This window comes from Rhamphochromis longiceps, linkage group LG12 (assembly GCF_057381845.1).
Source record: "Rhamphochromis longiceps isolate RC_006_pf linkage group LG12, R_longiceps_female_GT1.1, whole genome shotgun sequence".
NCBI lineage: Eukaryota > Metazoa > Chordata > Actinopteri > Cichliformes > Cichlidae > Rhamphochromis > Rhamphochromis longiceps.
The window spans coordinates 46,597,451-46,618,857 of record NC_140568.1 but is presented as its reverse complement, the minus strand read 5'-3'; the positions used below and the strand labels follow the sequence as shown (position 1 = coordinate 46,618,857).

General features: G+C 48.0%; 2 protein-coding genes across 3 annotated transcripts; one reads left to right on the top strand and one right to left on the bottom strand.

The window, feature by feature from the left end:
• Positions 1-686: 686 nt before the first annotated feature.
• fhip2b (FHF complex subunit HOOK interacting protein 2B) lies at positions 687-11,830 on the bottom strand. Of its 2 annotated transcripts, none has more exons than XM_085426727.1 (18): positions 11,639-11,830; positions 10,483-10,561; positions 10,249-10,334; positions 10,089-10,172; positions 9,459-9,563; positions 8,928-9,047; positions 8,692-8,847; positions 8,308-8,501; positions 8,107-8,218; positions 5,503-5,579; positions 5,264-5,417; positions 5,019-5,179; positions 4,833-4,943; positions 4,610-4,700; positions 4,380-4,529; positions 4,156-4,296; positions 3,966-4,066; positions 687-3,225 (listed from the first exon to the last, which is right to left on the bottom strand). In XM_085426727.1, exons 1-18 carry the CDS (start codon positions 11,687-11,689, stop codon positions 3,123-3,125), a joined length of 2,076 nt encoding a protein of 691 aa, XP_085282853.1. In that variant the 5' UTR covers positions 11,690-11,830; the 3' UTR covers positions 687-3,122. The 2 variants fall into 2 exon arrangements, with proteins under 2 accessions (XP_085282853.1, XP_085282854.1); XM_085426728.1 differs by having other exon boundaries at positions 8,107-8,197.
• On the top strand, positions 11,345-21,259 carry LOC146658307 (gelsolin-like). Its single transcript, XM_085426726.1, has 19 exons — positions 11,345-11,468; positions 12,234-13,450; positions 13,635-13,789; positions 14,848-15,012; positions 15,076-15,135; positions 15,217-15,306; positions 15,570-15,659; positions 15,755-15,887; positions 16,072-16,160; positions 16,277-16,405; positions 16,475-16,561; positions 19,019-19,152; positions 19,264-19,354; positions 19,437-19,607; positions 19,895-20,069; positions 20,142-20,267; positions 20,703-20,776; positions 20,855-20,915; positions 21,083-21,259. Exons 2-19 carry the CDS (start codon positions 13,258-13,260, stop codon positions 21,244-21,246), a joined length of 2,187 nt encoding a protein of 728 aa, XP_085282852.1. The 5' UTR covers positions 11,345-11,468; positions 12,234-13,257; the 3' UTR covers positions 21,247-21,259.
• The last annotated feature ends 148 nt before the right edge of the window (positions 21,260-21,407 follow it).

Sequence of the window (21,407 nt, the reverse complement as noted above, 5' to 3'; positions counted from 1 at the left end):
GATCATCAGTGTTGTCTCATAACGTGTCCGACTGGAGTAGGGGGCGCTCGCAGGGATTGCTGCAGAGACTAAAACCCACTGGAGGCGCTGTTCACACCTCTGTGGGTGGTAAACCCAGGCTAGCTTTCTGACAATGAACTAGAACAGATTTTGTGTGATCAAAGGTGTGCACGCTGAGCTTCTTTTTCAGGCTTCTGATTGGCCAGTATTACTGCAGGCTGGGTTGGGGTTATATCGCCCCCTGCTGATTTCTCTGAGGCACCTGTCCAGGTGTGACTTTGCCTCTCAACGCTGGGTTTTCTTCAACTGAGCAAACGACACATTAGTGGAAACAACGAGCTGCAGACATGACAGGAAGTGACACGTGCTCTGCTTCTTACCTTTGCTTGCCTCGCTGTCATTGTCAGTTTACAGACTTTTCTTGTCACAGATTCAGATTTTTGGATTTGTGTCAGGATTTTTACGTATATTTAACAACACGTTCAGACTGCTGTACTTTTACTGTGAAAGAACCAGGCCTGACGTCCTGTACTACCTGCAGCAGTTTGCAGTTCCCCGGTGGGACGACAGGGGCGCTGCAGATGATCTGTTCAATGAAACCAAAACTGATCAATAACGATCAGCAGGAGCAGCTCTGATGATGAAACACATTACTTACTGATTATGGATACAAGGAGCCAATCAGATTTTATTTTATTTTTATTTAGGACAGTGCATGTTAATGAACATACATGTAAAAAAAATTACAATGTATGTAAACATACCAGATTATTATATTTCCATCTGTTGTCCATAAAACATAAAAAAAAATAGACATAATGCTGTCCGTCTGTGGGGTATAAACACGTCTCTGTGGGTTGTAGCTCGAGTGGTCCGGTCTGAGCTTTCTTTACGCCTAATGAACTGCTTCAGTGGTGGTGGAGCAAGGGAGTGTAAGACTTTATATATTAAACACACTCTTTTAAGTTTCACTAAGTTATTGAAGTTCAGTAATTTTTGTTTTTGGTGGTGGGAAGTCGGTTTTTTGTCAAGTAGTTTTAAACGTCTTTTATAAATGTTTTCAATAGTTTTAAGTGTTGTTGGACAAGCAAGTGACCAGGACGTCAAACAATAGTCCATATGAGAGATGATCATTGAGTAAAAATAAGTTTTTGCTACATTCATATTTAAATTATTACGTATATGATTAAAATTTCGATTATTAAATTTAAGTACCTGGGACACTTTATTTATGTGACTCTTGAAGGATAATGTTGGGTCTAGAATGACCCCAAGATATTTAAATTCTGGAGCTAATTCAAGCTCTGCTCCATCCAGGAATATGTTTGACTGCTTCAAGTTTCAGGGGCGTTTTGAAAAATACATGCAGACAGTTTCTGAGGTGTTCAACATTAGGCATGAGTCCTCCAGCCAGCTCTGCATTAATGCTAAAGCAGCTGTAAGATCTTTTGCCACCTGCTGGACACTATTTGCTTGCGTATATATAACTGCATCGTCCGCATACATTTGAGTAAATATATTTGGACAGACTTCAGGTAAGTTATTGATAAAAAGAGAGAACAATAAGGGCCCAAGAACAGATCCTTGAGGAACCCCTGTATCACAGTCTAAATATGGAGATTTAACCCCGTCCAACACCACACACTGTTTCCTGTGTGAGAGATATGAGGCAAACCACTGAAGAGCCTGACTGGAGATATTAAACCGAGTCAATCTGCACATCAATATCTGATGGTTTACAGAGTCGAAAGCCTTCTTCAGATCTAAAAATACAGCTCCAACACAGGGACTCTTGTCCAGCAAGCTCTTCAAGTTCTCCACTAACATACACAGGGCAGTATCTGTGGAGTGATGTGCCCGAAAGCCAAACTGCAATGGATGTAATGAGGGTTGGGTGTTTTCTAGGTGTGCCGTGAGGAGTTTAACCACCCACTTCTCAGCTATTTTAGATACGACCGGGAGTATGCTTATGGGGCGATAATTAGCAATGTCAGTCTTCACACCTGCTTTGAAAATTGGTGTAACTGCAGCAATTTTCCAATCTGTTGGAACAATGGAATGTTTGAATGACATATTCAAAACATGAGCTGTTGGACGTACGAGCAGATCCAGATGTTCCTTTAGGAAATTTGTGTTAATACCAAATACATCAAGTGCTTTTGATTGTTTTAAACCTGTAATTAGTTTAGCAACTTCAGTGTCTGAAATATGAGTGATGGTGAACAAAATCCTGTGTGGATGAATCTGCGCTGGGATCAGTGACACACACACACACACACACACACCCTTTCTTTGGTGAAACTTTCAAGGACACCACGACAGACGGCTGTCAGCACTTTTATTGTCTCACACATGAAACTCTTCATCATCAATTATTCAAAGCTTTTTCATACTGTTTGCTCAGTGGACCAAAAGTATGTGGACAGGTGTTCCCGCCAAAGGGAGGAGTGACTTCGATGTGACACTCGCCATGTGAAAGCAGCAGGAAGTCCATCAGGCAGTAAAGTTTCATCCAGTGAAGCTGATAAACAGTTGCTCTCTTTCACCAGAAACTAAGCAACATGGTTGCACGGTGATTGACAACATTTAGGGCGGGGCTAATGATGAATGAGGACTCGGCCCCATGAGGGTTTCTCTGTATTTAAATGCGTGTTCAGACAATCAGACGGCTCATTAACCCTGGCTCCATTCATCAAACCGCGCCCACACAGTCAATGAGATTCACTGACATGTCACATGACAGGCATTGCTCGCTTTGACAGTGTGTTTAATCGCAGTTTCTAAGTGTAACGTGCTGACATCACTCCATGTGATCGTCCAATGGGAACGTCTCACTGACATGTGACACATTCAAAACTGGACTCTGACACCACTTCCTGTTTGTTTAAAATCAGCTAAAGACTAAAACCATAAATAAACGTGCTGACCAATCAAACGCAGAGTGACGCCGAGGTGTTCAGGTCGCTTCAGAAACGGCACCAAGACATCGGCCAGTTTTTCGCTATACAAGAAGAACTTAAAAAACACTTGAAGACTCTGAATCTGCTTCTTCCTCCCAGGTGCACCTGCAGCAGGTGAGCCAATGTTTACATGTTGATCTGTAATCCAAAGTTCCAGGTGACTCAGTCCTGGTCCTGGGGCAGCTTGACGAAGGCGATGGCAGCAAGCTCCTTGCAGAACTCCTCGAGGATGATGACTCCTTTGAGCAGGGTCAGGTGATCCAGTCTGTGGACACACCCACAGGAGAACTCAGGTGAACACAGGACCAGCAGCGCTCACAGTCAAAACAGCTGAGTTCAGTACAGGTGGAGTCTGGAGTACGACGGCAGACTGCACAGGGCTGCAGCTACTGATCACCGAGTAATCGAGTAAGAACATTTTTGTCTTATTAATGAGCGATAATAAACACACAAAGAGAGAAAACTTCTTATTTGTAAGCACTTGAAACAGTTTTTATATCATTTCAAAGCCTTGTAATAAATCTAGGGCTCCTCGCGCCCCCCTCTAGACTCACGCCTGTACACTTCCATGTAAAACGTGACGGCTGCCGTCAGCCTGGAGCGAACTGTGGGGTTAAAACATGCCTCAGATTATCTGGAGAGCTGTGTGTGTGTGTATATGACACAAGCGGCGGTGGGTGGAGCCTACTTCACATCACGGTTTGTTGAGGCTCCGACTCCTGCAGCTCTTTCCCAGTCAAGGTTCTAATGGTGGACACCATGTTTCCTGTCACGCTACCGTCTCCCTAACGGCTCCGCCTCTATGCTCTTCCCGCCTCGTTTCTACTGCAGCAGCTTTCACTCGAAACGCTCGTGTTTCCATCATTAACACATTAAACAAGCATCAAAGAAGAATTTGTGCAGAGACATTTTATAATCGAGTCACTCGATGAGTCGCTGCAGCCCTGGTCAGTGTGTTTACGGCGCCAGGCGTGGCTGGAATGAGGTGTTACAGCAGGTAGTTACCCGGGGTCGTGCGGCAGGCCCAGCAGCGCTCTCCTGGTGTTCAGCAGTCGCTCGCTCAGGTTAGAGACCTGCTGGATCCTCTGCATCAGCTCTCCCATCACCTGGCACACACACACAGGTGATAAAACAGACATGCCCTAACTTAAAAACAAATGCATGGCCCCGCCCTCCTCTGGAGAACGTGTCTCACCCTGATGAGGACAGAGAAGAGTGACCTGGAGGACTGAGACAGGTGTATGTAGGGGTTGAGCAGGTACTCGTGCAGCAGAGGGTGGCTGAACGCCGACAGCCTGGAGAGAACAGCCGTCAGCTGCAGGTTCAACTCGTACGGCTGCAAACACACGACATCATCGTCATCACCTGCACAGGTGAGCCAGGGGGAACCACGCAGGGCACAGGTGTGTGTCTGTGTACCTGCTCCAGGAGGCGTCCCAGACGGTCAAAGAGAACTTTTAGCAGGTGACCTTCAAAGAAGGAGGCGGAGTCTTTACCTGACGACAGGGAAAGGGGGGGGGGAGTAAGCGGCCAATCCCAGGACAGCGAGAGAGCCTGACACTCGGTCACCTGAGGAAATGGGAGGAGTCAGACAGGGTTTGACTGTAGGGTCAGAGACCAGTGACAGCTGTGTGTGTGTGTCTTCTGACCAGTGTGTGAGCGTCGTGGACGTACGTCTCGTATCCTCCTTCCTGCAGCAGCTGAGACGACCGCACCTGAACAGGAACCAAACACAGGAAACTACACACACACACACACACACACACACACACACACACACACACACACACACACACACACACACACACAGTCGTGTTTTGTTCCTCGGGTTAACTCGTTACTCTCTGTGCGGCGCAGCTTCAGGTGCGTTACCTGTTGATGACATCATCAGCTGTCTGGGGTCCGGGTGGAGGAGGCGGAGGGGGGTGGGGACTGTCTGAGAAGGTCAGGCTGTCGGAAAAGAAGGGGTCGTCCTCTGGGTCTCTGACACACAGGAAACGCATCATCAGCCGCGGACAGCTAAGACACAGGCCAACCCGCCACACATGAAGCACCTACTCGCTGTCCTCGCCACTCTCCGTCTGCCGCTCCTCCTGTGCCGAGGCCGGTGGACTCAGGTAACTCTGAGTGTGCAGGAAACTCAGCACCAGCACGTCCAACACGTCCCTGTGAGGCTTCTGGAGCAGCTCCTCCACCAGACAGAGCGACACCATGCTGATCTGAGGACACACAGTCGTTTCTATGCTTCCCGTCTCTGCACTCTAGCTAGCTGCAGGTGTCAGCTCGAGTGGGTGTGCTCTCACCTGGTCAGAGATGTGGTCGCAGCGGCGCAGCAGCGGCTGAGCGGCGTCGCTCCGCAGCAGGAAGTGGACGAGCTGATCCAGCAGGGATGAGGACTGGACGAGCCTGACAGTGGCACAGAGGACGGAGGTGGAGCCCAGCACCACCTGCTCACACCTGCTCACACACAAACACACACCTAAGATCTGATAGGACCCCCACTTCCTGTGAGGAGGATGACGATGGATGATGAAGGACTCACGTGTCCAACAGCTGAGGCTGAAGAAGCTCCACCAACCAGAGCTGATGAACACACACAGCCAACTTCACTGACAACACCTGCAGACACACACACACACAGACACACGCACACACAGAGTGAGGTGTGAGTGGAGATTAGATGGTTTTGTTAGCATTAGTGATAGCTTAGCAGCAGTGTTAGCATTAGCACTATCAAATGTATCTTGATGCAATCACCCAGGCACGGAAACGAGTTGGTTCTGTTCATCTGGCAACAACGTAGCAACAACCACTGATTGATGATCTCACACACACACACACACACACACACACACACACACACACACACACACCTGTTTATGCTAATGATCATAAACTGAGCTGTTCACCAGTGCTGCTCGTGTCAGCTATTGTGCAGATGTCCTGCTTACAAGGTTGGAGACCTGCAGTCAGCTGATGATGAAACCTTTTCTACGTCCAGATGAACAGAAGCAGCCTTTGGGAACCATCAGCTGTACTACAGCGCTGAGGATCATGACATCATCAGCTTGACGCATCATGGGACCGTGGTTAACACGAGCTGGCGATGGAGCAGACGCAGGTAGAAGCTGTGTTTACTGTGAAAGTTAAATCGAGGACATTGCCCAATATGTGCAAATAAAGAATAGTAAGTCACCCCATCTTCACTGTACACGAGGCATCCCTCAGTTCAAGTCTAGGCCCCTGGTTATGTTCACCCTATGACTTGCTCAGTGTGTGCAAAAATGTAGACACAATTATTTATGCTGATGATACGGTAATTGTTACACAAGCCAAACTGCTGATGATGCAGCCCATCAGCTTTCATTGGCATTACATGATTTACAAAAATGGCGGAATGACTCATGTCTGTGCCTTAATATGGTAAATGGTAAATGGCCTGTATTTATATAGCGCTTTACTAGTCCCTAAGGACCCCAAAGCGCTTTACATATCCAGTCATCCACCCATTCACCCATAATGTTAAAAAGACCGTATCAGTGATCTTTAGTAAAACTATAACAACCGTGGCTGCAGTGAAAGTTCGCTTGGGTGCACAAGAACTAATTATTGTTGAGGAATTTAAGTATTTGGGAGTGCTGCTAGACTCAAAATGATCCTTTTAAAGAACACAAACAAAGTAGTGAAAACTGTAAATGTTAACATACAGAACTTTAGACATATCCGCACATCATTAACAGACACAGCAGCGACTACATTGCTGCACTCTATGACACTGGCTCATATTGAATTTATATAGAGAGATATAGATAGAGAGATAGATATATTGAATCATATTGGTAATTTACAAAGTTATACATGGTCTGGCGCCTCCACCAATGAGTGATTTTATTAAAAGTCTAGCAGTGTTGCCTCGACTGACCCGAGCCACTGTGAGAGGGGATTGTGAATCTGCATTTAGACCTTTTCACAGATGCTCTGTCATATCAGGGAGTGAGCTTCTGGAATAGTCTTCCTTTGCTAGCGAGGGAAAGTTTCCCTCTCTGTAAGAGTCACTTAAAGGGCGGCTGAGGGACACAATAACATGTGATCATGGTTAGTAATCATGCTTCATATTGGACGTGAAAAAGAGTTAGTGTATTACAAAAAGGGAAACCACTATTAGTGTAATGTGTGAGTGCAATATCAGCACAGTCAGGGCATGTGCAACACTGTGCAATATAACTGATGTGTTTCCGTTCTCTATACTGTCCTCTGTTGTGCATTCTTGTTGTCATTGTTTGTTCTAATATGATGTGATCACTTTTTTTGTCCTTGTCACATGACCACTAAAAAGTGTCTCTGTATGTTTTTCCTAATGTGTGTGTAACAGCAGCCTGCCAGAGGGTCTGCAGATGGAAATAAGCCCAAGGCTGCAATCTGGCATAATTACATTTGTTAGAATGTTCATTAAAAAAAACAGCGGGCTGCTGTAGCAGCGCGGTGTGAGCGGACTATCAGCTGGACAGAGGACGTCTCAAAGGACGTGCTGACGGTGCAGGTGAGCTCGCGAACATTTAGCTGTTTACAGCCTTTGACACACGGCGAGGACAACACGGAGAAAGAGCCTGCAGACTGGAAGCATCCTTTGGTCACATGACACTAAAGCTTTCTGCCCACAGACAGTGAGCTGTGTAATGTGAGGCTACAACCCAAAGACCGGCCTCTTCCACAGTCAGCTCACAGTCGGCCCACAGCGAGCCCACGGTCAGCTCACAGCGAGCCCACGGTCACGGTCCCTGCCAGGAGAGCGTCACACCTGGAGGACCTGAGACGGTCCAAAGATTGCTCAGGTCATGAGTGTGAGCAGCACGGCGAGTCGTTCGCACCCTGGATGCTGCAGGAGAAATTCATCGCTCTGTTTAGCGGCACGCAGGAAAAACTGAAGAGCTCGTCACAGTCGCACACACCCGAGTGTGAGCTTGAACCTGTTGGATGTGCGCACCTTTGCAGGAGCTCATTTAGACGAGTCTTCCTCCGTATCACCTGTTGGTTTCTCTGTTTACATTTTGCGTGGACAGCATGGCAGCAGCTACCCACAAAGCACTGGCATCCCTGAGCATTATTAGCATTACTAGCAGCTGTGTACCTGTCATGGTAGTATTACCTGTGGTGCCTGTCTCATCAGGTGATCCAGGAAGTCCAGCCAGCAGAAGAAATTGATCATGTGACCCACAGACTGTGAGCTGGGGTCAGTGCTGAGGTGAGAGAACTGAGAGCTGAGGGGAAGAGGAAATGCTGCAGTACACCAGTCTGCAGTACTGCATCGTGCACTACTGTGTGTGTGTGTGCGCGTGTGTGTTCTTACCTCCAGGGCGTGTGAGGCCAGCTCTGCAGCTCTGCAGCGTCCTCCATAGGCAGCAGGGAGTAGAGGTCCTGCAGCCTCACAGCCAGCAGCTCTCCCAGCTGGGTGTGAGTGCTCAGCAGCTCCCCTGAGAACCCAGCCTGCAGCCCGCAGAGCAGCAGGAGGCTCTCGTGGGCCTTCAGACACACTGAGGTGCTCTGTGAAGGGACAGTGATGAAGCGCTCCGTCATTAGTGCAACACACAGGGTCGCTGCCGCTGACTGCGATTGGTCAGAGCTCACAGTGCTGCGTGCTGACGTCTCTGCTCGTCAAAACTTTCTGTCATCTTTCATTTTCCAGTTATTCAGACGGCACCTGAATGCACCGCGAGATGTTCGGGTTACTGACCTGGCTCTTAGTGAGACCCAGCAGGGCCCTCAGCAGACAGCTCTCTGATTGGATGGGGCCGCAGGGCAGCGGAGGATCTGTCCCCCGACTGGATGCCTGCATGCTGCTCTCTGATTGGTCAGAGCTCAGTGTACTGCTTACTGGTTGGTCTGGAAGCTGAAAACAAAGATAAAAGTCATGTGATAATGAGCTCACATCACGTGACAGGAAGTGGACCTAAGACCTTCTGAGGTTACCTGTAAGACGTATCTGAGCGTGTGGGGATCCTGCTTCACTCTGGAGCAGACGACCAATAGGAACTGAGCTTCCTCCTTTTCAGTCTGGGAACCAGGAAGCGCACAGAGGCAAATCAGCTTCTATGGGGCGGAGCACATAGTGACATCATCAGCACAGGCAGTGGTAGAGAGAAAGTGAAGAACGGTTAGCTTTATTGGGAAGATTTAAATAAAAATAAGCAGCTTGAGCTTAGCAGCATCAGTGTCCTTAGGTGTCCTCAGGTGTCCAGGCTTCAGGTCTGTCCCCTGCGGGCTGTCCCCCAGGTGGCTGAGAGATAAAACGCTGCCTTGTTTCCTCTGTGCTGTGCTCAGGTGGAGTGTCTCACCTGCCTACGCTCTGACGACCTCACTACACTGTCTGTAACCTAAACTTCCTGCTGTGTGCGTGTCACTGTAAGCTGTGTGAGGACTGACAACACCTGCAGACACACAAAGGACTGACAGGCACAGATGAGCCTCTGCAGTGTGCTGTAGATGTTCCACCTGGTTTACCTGCACAGGTCTGTAGACGTTCACCAGCTGCAGCAGAGGCTTCTGCACCTGAGACAGGAGCTTGGAGAAGAAGAGGAGCACCTGCTGGGACATCCCTGGAGGATACTGAGAGAGGACAGAAGAGTTACAGTGTTAGCTCACAGTTCACCGCGTTTCTGCTCTGAAGCTAAAACTGGATTCAGCACAGAGACCCTCACCTGGAGACAGGTGTTCCTACAGACTGTAAACAAACAATGGCTGCTTCGGACTAAAGCTGCAGTCTTTGTAAAGCAGACTATTCTTGCTGTAAAACCTGATCTCTGAGCTCTAAATCAGGACTTCACCAGCTGATGTCACAATGTCTGCTTCCATTGTTCATATACAGTCTGTGGGTTACACAGGAAAGATCCACCAATCAGAGCTGTGAGCTCCTAACGCTACAAGCCATAAAACCTGACCACGCAGCTCAGTCTCAGTGCCAGGTACTAAAACAGGAAGTAAACAGCGAGCTGGTCCTCTAAGATGGGCACGTTAGCCTTTCAGACAGGAAGTGAACTCATCAACCTGAACATTTATGACTGAAGAGCAGGATCATCATCATCATCCTAGCCTGCAGCTTTCACTGTATCAGTGAGTGTGCAGCACCATTACCTGAGCCTTCCCCAGTGTGCACAGAGTCTCCAACAGCTTGTGCTGCAGCAGGTACTCCATACAGGCTCCTGTGTCCTCCACGGCCTGATCAATACAGACAGGACATTCAATACTCTGATGGATATGCTGATCAATACAGCTCTGAGTCACACTGACGCACCTGCTGCTTCTCCTCGTACACCAGGATGTCCAACATCTGTCTGAGATGCCAGGGGATGTCCGTCTGTCTGACAGGACGACTGTCATCTACACACACACACACACACACACACACACACACACACACACACACACACACACACACACACACACACACACACACACACACACGAGGAATTCAATTGGCTGGTTGTGTGGCTGTGGTAACAACTAGCTGCAGGTTAAAGAGCCTCACCTGTCGTATCGATATAATAATTGGTGATTGATTTCCAGTGATCGACAAACGAGTCAAACAGCTCCACCGTGGGCTCCCTCTGACAGACAGGTGAGATGTGAGGCGGAGTCAAAATGAGTTTAAGAATACTTAACAGACAGGAAGTCCAAAAAAAGCCACAGAGATGTGGTGTTTAGAAAAACTGTGTCTCAGCTGTTGTCCCCCATTATGGATGGAGATCTCACAGTCCAGGAAGGCTAACCAAGACCTTGGTGGTGTTCCAGGGTAGGACAGCAAAGCCCTGTGTTCCACTTCTTCCATGTACAAGTTGGACACACTGGGTGAAACTGGGGAACCCATGGCACACCCATGTTTCTACCTGGAGCACCTTGTATGTGAAACATGTGGAATGAAGACACAGTTCCAAGAGCAAACACATGTCAGCTGAGACTGAAGAAGTCACCCGGACAAAACGTTTCTCCCACTGAAACGCTACGTCCAGATGAAGACAAATTTTGAGGGGCATTTCTTTACCTGGATCATTAAGCATGCATCAAGCCAGGGAACCAATCAGAGTGCTTCATCAGCCCTGACCTAAACCAGCTGAGTACAGATCCATAAAGCTGATCGGTGCCTTCATGTTCTCTGTACTCACTGGTTGCTTTGCCTTCAAACGGCTTGGTTCCGATCAGAACTTGTTAGCTGATTCAGCCAATTACAAGTGAGCTCCTGTCAGCCCCTCCCACGGCGGCTGACATCACAGCTCTGAGCACAGCAGCTTCTGTTTTGGTTCCAGCAGCTGTAGAACTTCATGTCCTGACCAGGTCACCTGTCTCGATCAGTTCACTAGGTTTATTTATAAAGCTGGTTTTAATTAATTTCAAAAAGCTTTACTGGTATACTCATTAGGTGACAGTGAAGTACAGTAACAGCTGGCACACATACCTGTCTGTCCTGTCTCTACCTGTGCGAGTTCCTGAGCCCTGACACAAACCCATCTCCAGCAGGTAAACACCTGGAGTACTCTGAAGCTAACGTTAGCACCTGTTAGCTTCTGTGTTTACGTTTCGGTGACAGCAGATTGGTCAGGGTCAGCAGTGACAAACAGCTCATCCGAGTGACTAACTTTGTCCAACTTTTCACGGAGCTAACAGCAGCTAACTAACTGCTAACTCACCGTCTCCAGCGCGTGCAGCAGCATGCTCGTGAACCTGCCGAACGTCTCCATTTTCCCGCCTAAACCGAGCGACCCCAGCCGACCGTCAGCCCGATTATTCCCGTTTATTCCCGGTTTTCTGCGACATGTCGACCAGCTGTGCTAACAGCTGAGCGCTCCGTGTCAAACGGAAACCTCCACGTAAACACATCCGATCGGAACTTTCACAATAAGACAAGGCCGTCAACGTAACGTATGCTGAGATTTCAGAATAAGCGCTTCAATAATAGTTAAAAACAATCAATTCGAGAGTCGTCGGCTTTAATTAGTTTTAGTAATCAAATTAATTCTAAAAAGTTCAGCATTAAAGTCAGTGTTAGAAAGCATGATGACCTGCCTCTATCAGTCAGACAGTCTGACGTGAACTTTCAGTTAAATACGAAATTTTAAGGAATCACTGATTATTGTGTGAACCGCAGCATCGTAAATAAAATATGTTTAGTTATAAATAAAGTTTTTGAGTAGTTTGAATTCCGATTTCGTCACAGGTCACATGTGGATCAACCAGAGACACGCTTCTAATGCATTCTGTTCATTTCTGTATGAAAACATGTAGAAATATGCAGAAGACTAAAACAACCTAATTGCACCTGGAGCCGCACGGACAGCATCAGAGGGACGCTCAGCTGGTCTGAGCATTTGCATCGTCACAGGTGAGGTGAGGGAGGGGCTTCCTAGGTAAAAGGCGCTGCAGCCCCGCCCTCTTCTGTCAGAGACTCAGGTGGAGCTCAGTGAGAACGTCCAGGTGAGTTCCTCTGTTTCAGGTAAGTTTCTGTGACATCATTTCGAGCCTGTCATCAAGGTGATGTTTGTTTTTCCGCAGAAGCTCTTCATCCTCCTCGTCATCCTCATCTTTCCTTTCCACAGTCAGTCTTGCTTCTCAGTAACTGCTCAGGTGTGTTTCCTCTGTGTTACCTGTGATCAGTGAGGAGGCATTCGCTGTCTGTCGGGTTTTCCTCTTCCTGCTTTTAAACTTCTTGATTTCAAATGTTTAAATATAGAAAACCTTCACTTACTGTTTCTGTGAATGCCACAGAGGTGACACACACACACACACACACACCATGCTAAAACATGCATGTCAAAACCAACTGTGTGTGTTGATGCAACCTGAACAGGTTGAAACTTGATAGATGTTTTCATACAGCCTCAGGGTTGGATGACCTGTGAGCTGTCAGGTGTGTTAGCTCATGTTTGCAGGTGTGTCAGAATTGGCACAGGTGTGAAAAAGGAAGTGCACACAATGAACCAGCTACTGCAAGAGGAACACAACGCTGTTAATACAACACACACACACACACCTGTGCTATGGGAGCTGCAGTGAAATTCATCATCCAACAGCTCTGAGCTTTACGTGTGTTTTCGATTTTGATTGGGCTACAGCACGCACCTGTTTGTTGTCCTGTGACTGATTTTAATGTTTTCATGACTTAGGGTTAGCCAGAGTAAGTAAATCTGATATTGTGGGTGGGGATTACATACACGCCACTGGTTAATGCTTCTGCCACGCCCCTTTCAGTGAAACATTTTCAGGTTGGACTGTTTTCTTTTCTGTGGCTCCGCCCCTTGTAGGTGACATCATGGTATCCCATTCGGAGTTTGAGCGTGCAGGGAAGGAGGCGGGGCTTCAGGTGTGGCGGGTGGAGAACATGGAGCTGGTTCCTGTTCCTGAGAGCCTGTATGGCCGGTTCTACATCGGCGATGCGTACCTGATCCTGAAGAGCACGAGCAACCGCAGCGGTGCCTTGCAGTACGACCTGCACTACTGGCAGGGTACTGCAGTATTTCACGTACTGATACTACTGCCACTAATACTGCTGGAGAACATGTCGTAGTGACAGTCGAAATAAATGCAAACGGGAAGTGGTGTAGCACTGTGACTCGTGATACTGCAGTACTTGGTGGTGGTTGCAGCTGACCAGCTGTTCTGCTCTCTGATTGGCCGACTGTCTCACAGGTTCAGCGTGTTCTCAGGATGAGAGCGGAGCAGCGGCTATTCTCACTGTTCAGATGGACGACTTCCTGCAGGGGGCGCCGGTCCAGTACCGCGAAGTACAGGGCTACGAGTCTGGTACCTTCACCGGGTACTTCAAATCTGGTCTCACATACATGGTAACTACAACACAAGTACTACTATTACTACTAGTAGTGCAACGATATTGAACCGTTCGATACAGTGCTTTCAGTTCGGTACGCATGTATCGAACAATACAAAATCTTTAATTTATTTTATCAACTTTCCTTCTGATGATGCTGTCTGTGTTGAGCGCTCAGTGGATCTGCGCTCGACAGTGCAGCCTAGGCGGAGTAGTCGAGTGCAGATTCACTGAGTGCAGGGCAAGCTAGCGAGACAGAAGTTAAGCTCGTTGCAACATGGCAAATTGAACCTCCCCCACCCTCATTCAGATCTGGCGTTTGGAATTATTTTGGTTTTCATGTGACGTATGACCCTGAAGGTAAGCGCGTCATGGACTAAAGTAAAACAGTATGTTGGATGTGCCATGCAATGCTCAATTACATGGGTGGGAACTAGTGCGTTAGCGCAGTTAGCTCGTTAACGTGTTGGCCGTCCAGCCCCACGCACGGGGCGATCCGCGGTAGCTCGTTAACGGAGATTTGCCGTGTTGTGGCGTTAACGTCATTTCAGATTAACGCTGACAGCACTAGTGTGAACACAACGAATATGACTGCACATTTACTCCGACAGCATCCTAGTGCAAAGACAAAAACAACAAGCACGCATGCTACAAACTTTACCCGAGTCATTTAGACAGCCGTTAGCACAGGATTCTCCTTATGGGGACCTGATATGTTTAATATGCTGCTGAGAATATAGCCCAGAAGAAGCGTATAGTAGAGCTTTTATTTTGGAAAGAGCCATTTCTCTGTAATGAACTCTTTTCCAAACATGAGTGATTTCTCCATCAGATTTATTATTTTATTACTTTGTTGTTTCAGCAACATAAAATTTAAAAACTGAACGTTTGAGTTAAAATATATATTTATAATTTTAATAAATGACAAATTAAAAAGGCATGAACATTTTTTTGTATCGAACCGTGAATTTTGTGTATCGTTGCACCCCTAATTACTATGTGTACTTATGCTGATTCTGTGCTCATTAATGAGCTCATTCTAAATGACATCACTTCCTGCCTGTCTGGATACAGAAAGGGGGCGTGGCCTCAGGGTTCAAGCACGTGGTGACCAGTGATGTTGGTGATGTTAAGCGACTGCTGCATGTCAGAGGTCGGCGCGCTGTCAGGGCGACGGAGGTTCCTGTCAGTTGGGACAGCTTCAACCAGTCAGATAGCTTCATTCTGGACCTGGGACAGGTGAGGCAGGGGCGGGACAGGTGAGAGAGGGTGGTACAGCTGTAAACCTGTTTTTCTCTACAGGAAATTATTCAGTGGTCTGGTTCCCACAGCAACCACTTTGAGAAGCTGAAGGCAACCATGGTGAGTACTGACATCACCTAATTACGTCATCATTTTATGATGTCACAAAGCAGAATACCTGATTAATTAAATCTTCGACAGGTGTCTAAGGGTATCCGTGACAATGAGAGGTGTGGGCGGGCTGAGCTCCAGGTCTGCGATGAAGGGGCGGAGCCAGAGAAGATGGTAGAGGTATGCAAATCGTGTGTAATGATTTCATCACAGACTCCTTAGCAGTACAGAAACGCACCACAGCTCAGTTCCTCTGGCGTCCAGCAGAAGCAGCAGTGAGGCACAATAGGCACATTTACAGCCTGATACAGAAACTGTTCTAAGATAAGATAAGATAACCTTTATTAGTCCCACACGTGGGAAATTTGTTTTGTTCTGCTGTTTAAGCTGCAGTGCATGATGGGACGTTCAGCTGACCTTTCACTGCTCTCTGTTGTGTTCAGGTTCTCGGGGAGAAGCCGGAGCTTTCCGAGTCTCAGGCTGACGACACCGAGACAGATGCTTCCAACAGGAAAGCGGCTCGTCTCTACAAGGTAACAAACTCTGGTGTTTCTCACCTGGATCGTCATCCAATCAGCTCTCCGTGGCTGCCCATGATGTCTGAAGATTTACACGTGACTCGTCTCAGGTGTCGAATGCAGGCGGAGACCTGGAGGTCACTGTGGTGGCCGAGGAGAGCCCGTTCTCCCAGAATACTTTGGTGTCCAGCGAGTGTTTCATTCTTGACAACGGAGCCAACGGACACATCTTCATCTGGAAAGGTGAGCACAACAGGTGTGAAACCAGCAAGACCCATCTGACAGGCTGGGAACTGGTCATGGAGAGGGAGCACTCGTTTTTCCACCTGTGAATAAACTGAACGTCCGGAGGTCGCCTGTCTGGATGAGCCTGAACAGAATGTAACACCTGCTGGTCCAAATTAACGGCGTGCGTGCGTGTATGCAGGTAAAGATGCAAACTCGGAGGAGCGTCACGCTGTCCTGAACACCGCAGAGTCGTTCATCTCAAAGATGAACTACCCCAGTTTCACACGGGTAGAGACAGACACACACACACACACACACACACTCTTACAGTCTCACCTGAGATGAGCTGCATCAGGAAACAGGTGATCCGATTTTCCTGTCGTACCTGTGTTCCCGCCCCCCAGGTCCAGGTCCTTCCTGAGCACGGGGAGGGGCCGCTCTTCAAACAGTTCTTTAAGGACTGGAGGGGCCCCAGTGACACGGTCGGCATGGGAACCGCCTACGTGTCCAATAAGATTGCAAAGATGGAAAAGGTAAGCCAATCAGCTTCCAGGACTAAACTGTGCCGAGCCAGACCAAAGCTGACTCCTGTGATTGGACAGGTGCCGTTTGATGCATCTACGCTCCACCAATCAGAAGGCATGGCGGCGCAGTATGGCATGGTCGACTGCGGGGACGGAGAAAAACAGGTGAGAACACCTGAATGTCGGCAGCTCAGGTACACGGTCACCTGACAAGCATGATGTTACTCAGGGCAGGTTTTCAGCCCTGAGTAACATCTGCAGGTTTCAGCTCAACAACGACAAGCTGAGAGGCTCCTGACTGACGAAACCCGGGGCAGTAAAGCTCCAGCGTGTGACTGACCTCACTGTAAGGCTGGCTCACCTGCAGCTGACCGATCCACCCGCCCACCTCTGTCACCTGTGTGTGCAGGCACACGTCGCTGCTGCAGAAGAAAGGACTCTCAGAAAATCGGCGACCATCTACCGCTTCATAACGCCTTTCTGACTCTTCACTGTGTTCTGTTTGTATTTAATCGAGCTGATACCGGGGAGAAGCAAAGACCACCTCGTAAAGCATAACATGTGATGTTGCAGAGCTCTGTGTGTGCTGAGCAATGATGCATGAGCAGGCTTTTGGTGCTTATTCTCTGGACTGACGCTGAACAAGCAGAAACCTGTAATGTGCCCTGCTCACCAGCACGGTTTGAAGTACCCGAAAGGCTGGTTCTGCTCAGCTGGACGTTTTCAGTGGGAGAAAATAATCCTCCCCCTCCTCCTCCTTCAGTGTCAGCTGACTGCAGGTTTCAACATTATAAACGGGACATCTGCACAATGACTGAAACTAGCACCAATGACTAACAATGGTGAGGTCAGTTTATGATCATTAAAGGGTGCATTTTTTAAGGGCCTACCAGGTGTTAATGTGCAGACTGTCATGACCACTGGTCACAGACAGTAAGGTAGAAACCTGCAGTCAGCTGAGACTGAAGGAGTCACCTGATGATGATGATGATGATGATGATGAAACATTTCTCGCACTGAAAACGTCCAGATGAGCAGAACCAGCCTGTTTCCTTACCTGGATGACTGAGCGCCCATCAACAGGGTTTGAAGTACAGTACAAAGTAACTGTCACGCCTCCCTGACAGCCACATTATGACAGAACTAGCACTAATATTACTGAAGAACAAACGTATCAGACTGTAAACATGCAGGATTGAGCCAAAGCGATGATCACCAGCAGCTACCATCATTGGTTGTTTCATTCATTTAAATATCCTCCACCAAATCTGTGCACTGAAAGGTGAAACAAATGCATGTGAAACTGTCCACACACAGTTGTGCCTCTTTTGGTGGTTTTCCCCTCACACTGGTCGACCTTCAGATTGTGTCACAGCAGGTTTTCTTTCAAGCTGGAGAGATATGATCCAAAGTGCACATTTCACATAGCGAGACCTCATTTGCAAATTTCAAATGTCATAAAACCTCAAAGATGACGAAGACTGCAGATGATGCGTTCACCTGTAGTGTCTCCTGTTTTGTAACTGAGAGGTCTGTTAAGGGTTCAATATTGAGGAAGGGTACAAGAGGTGATCGAAGAATAACCACACTGATCCGGCCGGGTGAAGTCAAACGATTTTAATGAATACACGCGTCTGTGAAAATATGGCACTTGTGACGTTCACACAGCTTCACAGCGAAGTGCCTTGAGGGCACTATTTGGAAAAAAACTGAACCGAATGGAAATGTGGCCGTTTTTCTTCCTCCAGTCGTACTCGTACTCCAGCAGACTAACCGAGCTGAAAGCTTGAACACCACATCATCCCTCCTGTCTGATGGAAAACCGTCTCCATTGGTGCCAGGAGAGTTAGCAGCTGTGTTCACAGGTGTGCTGATAAAACATTTGCATGTAAGTCAGACACACTAGATTATCACCCGGCTGCACTCATTACTGTCTACACCAGGGGTGTCAAACTCAAATACACAGTGGGCCAAAATTCAAAACTGGAACAAAGTCGCGGGCTAACGTTAATATTTATTGAAATATATTTGTTCCTCCAGATATAAGAATGAATCTTATGGACTCAAACACGTTTTGCTGAAAGACTGAATATGGAACAAGCAAAGCTTAATACTAAAATATATAGATAAGCTGTGTAATACCAGTAGGCCAGCTCTAATAGTAATTTGGTATGGCTTCGCGGGCCAAATGTAAATAGGCTGCGGGCCAAATTTTGCCCACGGGCCAGAGTTTGACACCTGTGATCTACACAGAAAGGACTCAGGACCTTCCTGTCACTGAGCAGGACGAAGCCAAAACATAAGAGTTCGTCACACGCAGCAAAAACAGGCTGGTGTCAGCCTTGGTCACATGAAGCACTCTGATTGGCTCGTTAAATTTTGAATGTTCATGTGTAACAGAGGCAGGTTACACGCGCCTCTGTTTGGATTGGACATGTGTTTCTCAGGATCTCGATACAAACTCAAACATGTAAGTCAGTGACTTCACTTACACGAGGTGATATTTTAATTGTTTTCCAGCTTTTGGGTTTTTGATTTTAAAAAGCAATCTCCTTTTGAAAGCTGTGACGTCCGTGGCCGCAGAGCCGCCAGGCTTTACAAACAAGTCCGTCTCTGTCGTAGATTTGGAGGGTCGAAGGCTCGGAGAAGGTTCCCGTGGACTCGGCGTCCTACGGTCAGTTCTATGGAGGAGACAGTTATATCATCCTGTATCGCTACCAGCACAGCGACCGAAGCGGTCAGATCATCTACATGTGGTGAGGCGCTGCATGCGTGCTGGGATCCTCGGTCATGTCTCTCCACAGCAGGGTGCCATCTAGTGCTGGAAAACTTGCTTCTAATGTAGATGGTTTTTATTCCCTCTATAGGCAGGGAGCGGAGTCTACCCAGGACGAGGTTGCGGCATCGGCCTTCTTGGCTGTTGAGGTGGATGATGAGCTGGAAGGAAGTGCTGTCCAGGTAAACCAGCTGGGAACGCTGAGCCCAGTCTGTTAACCCAACCCACTGAGCAGGAAAGGCTCTTACTCTTACCTGTGTGCAGGTGCGGGTCATTCAAGGAAAAGAGCCCGCCCACCTCATGAGTCTGTTTGGCGACAAACCACTGGTGGTGTACAAGGGCGGGACTTCTAGAGAGAACGGCCAATCGGAAGCTGCAGACACTCGCCTGTTCCAGATAAGAGCCAATCCAGCAGGAAACACCAGAACTGTGGAGGTGAGGCGAGAACTGGAGCCCAGTGAAGACGGGTTCTTTCCTTTTAGAGTTTTAGTCCAGAAAATCAAAGTTCCTTTGGTTCAAAGAACGTCCCAGACTTCTGGTTGATAGACTTTGAGTCCAGAGAACTCTGAGGGCTCAGCATTTGAGTCCAGAACTTTAGTTTTAGCTCAGGAATATTTTGGTCCAAAAGGTTTTGGTTCAGATCTTCACGCCTTGCGACTGTCACGTCGTCTGAGCCTGCATTGGTTAGTCCAGGTGGAGCCTGACTCCTCTGCTCTTGTCAGGTGGAGCCGTCCTCCTCCCGTCTGAACTCCAACGATGTTTTCCTCCTGGTTTTGCCCTCTGGATCCTGGATGTGGAAAGGCAGTAGAAGCAACCCAGACGAACTGAAGGGAGCCGAGCAGCTGGCTGAGATCCTGCATGTGACCCCCACCCTTCTGGACGAGGGGGAGGAGCAAGGTGGGGAGGACAGGTGAAATATTTACCAATGTGCACATACTAGAACCATAAACTGACCATCCGCGGTTACAGATGGATTCTGGGATACGCTGGGGGGGCAGCAGGACTACTGTCGGTCTGCTCGGCTGAAGAACCAGATGGAAGCTCATCCTCCCCGGCTGTTTGCCTGCTCCAACAAGACTGGAAATTTCAAGATCTGTCAGTTCGTCACATGATTGGTTCTCCAGGAGCAAGGCCAACGTCACCATCATCGTTTACTACAAAGTTCTAGCAAAGCCAGTTTCATTTATACAAGATTAATCGGTCAACAATCAGCTCGATAGTTTCAGTTTCCACCTGAAGCTGAAACTAACTTCTAAATCCAGAGACACCTGGAGGCTAGACTTTATTATATCCTCTTTCAATTCAGTTTTAATTACAGTGCACAAAATCACAACAATAGTCTCCTAAATACACTTTAGACTGTAAAGTAAAGACAATAAAACAGAAAAGCAGAGGGCCGGCCGTCTGCTGTCACTGGCTGGGGGTGAGGGGAGGAGTGCGGGACAAAGACGCGCTGTGGAAGAGGCTGAATGTTGGTGACCAGGCTCGGTGCTAAACAAATCTTCACAGGTGAATCTGTGTTTCAGGTAGATGAAGTTCCAGGTGAGCTGACGCAGGATGATCTCGCTCCTGATGATGTCATGATCTTGGATACCTGGGACCAGGTGGGCGTCTCCTTCTGTTCATACAGTTAAAGATGTCTGCATCTCTTCGGTGTCCTCACGTCCTGCGTCCTGCTGCAGGTGTTCGTTTGGATTGGAAACGAAGCTCAGGAGGAGGAGAAGACTCGGGCAGTGACATCAGGTGAGACCGACAGGAGGCTAAAGTGGGCGTTACCTGGCCGTGTGTCCGATGTCCTCTGCTCTGAACTCGTCTAATATCTCGAAGGATCGGTTCAGTTGTAATTTAAAGTCTAAACTCGTAACTTTTGAGGCGTTTGAAATTAAAAAAAAAAAAAAATTTCCCTGCAGCTGAGCGCTACATCGAGAGTGACCCAGCCAATCGTGACCCTCGAACCCCCATTGTGACGGTGAAGCAGGGATTCGAACCGCCAACCTTCACCGGCTGGTTTCTGGGCTGGGAGTACGAATACTGGTCCATTAGCCCACTCCAGCGCTATCTCCAGGCCCTGTGACCTCACTTCCTGTTTACCATTGACCTTTGAGCTGTCTGCATGAATAAAAGCTTTTTATCGACATGCACGTCTCTGTGTGTGATGAGCAGGTAGACGGTGTATTAGTTTATTGGAGCGTCTCTATAAGTACCAACGTGGATAAATAACAATAAGAGGAAACA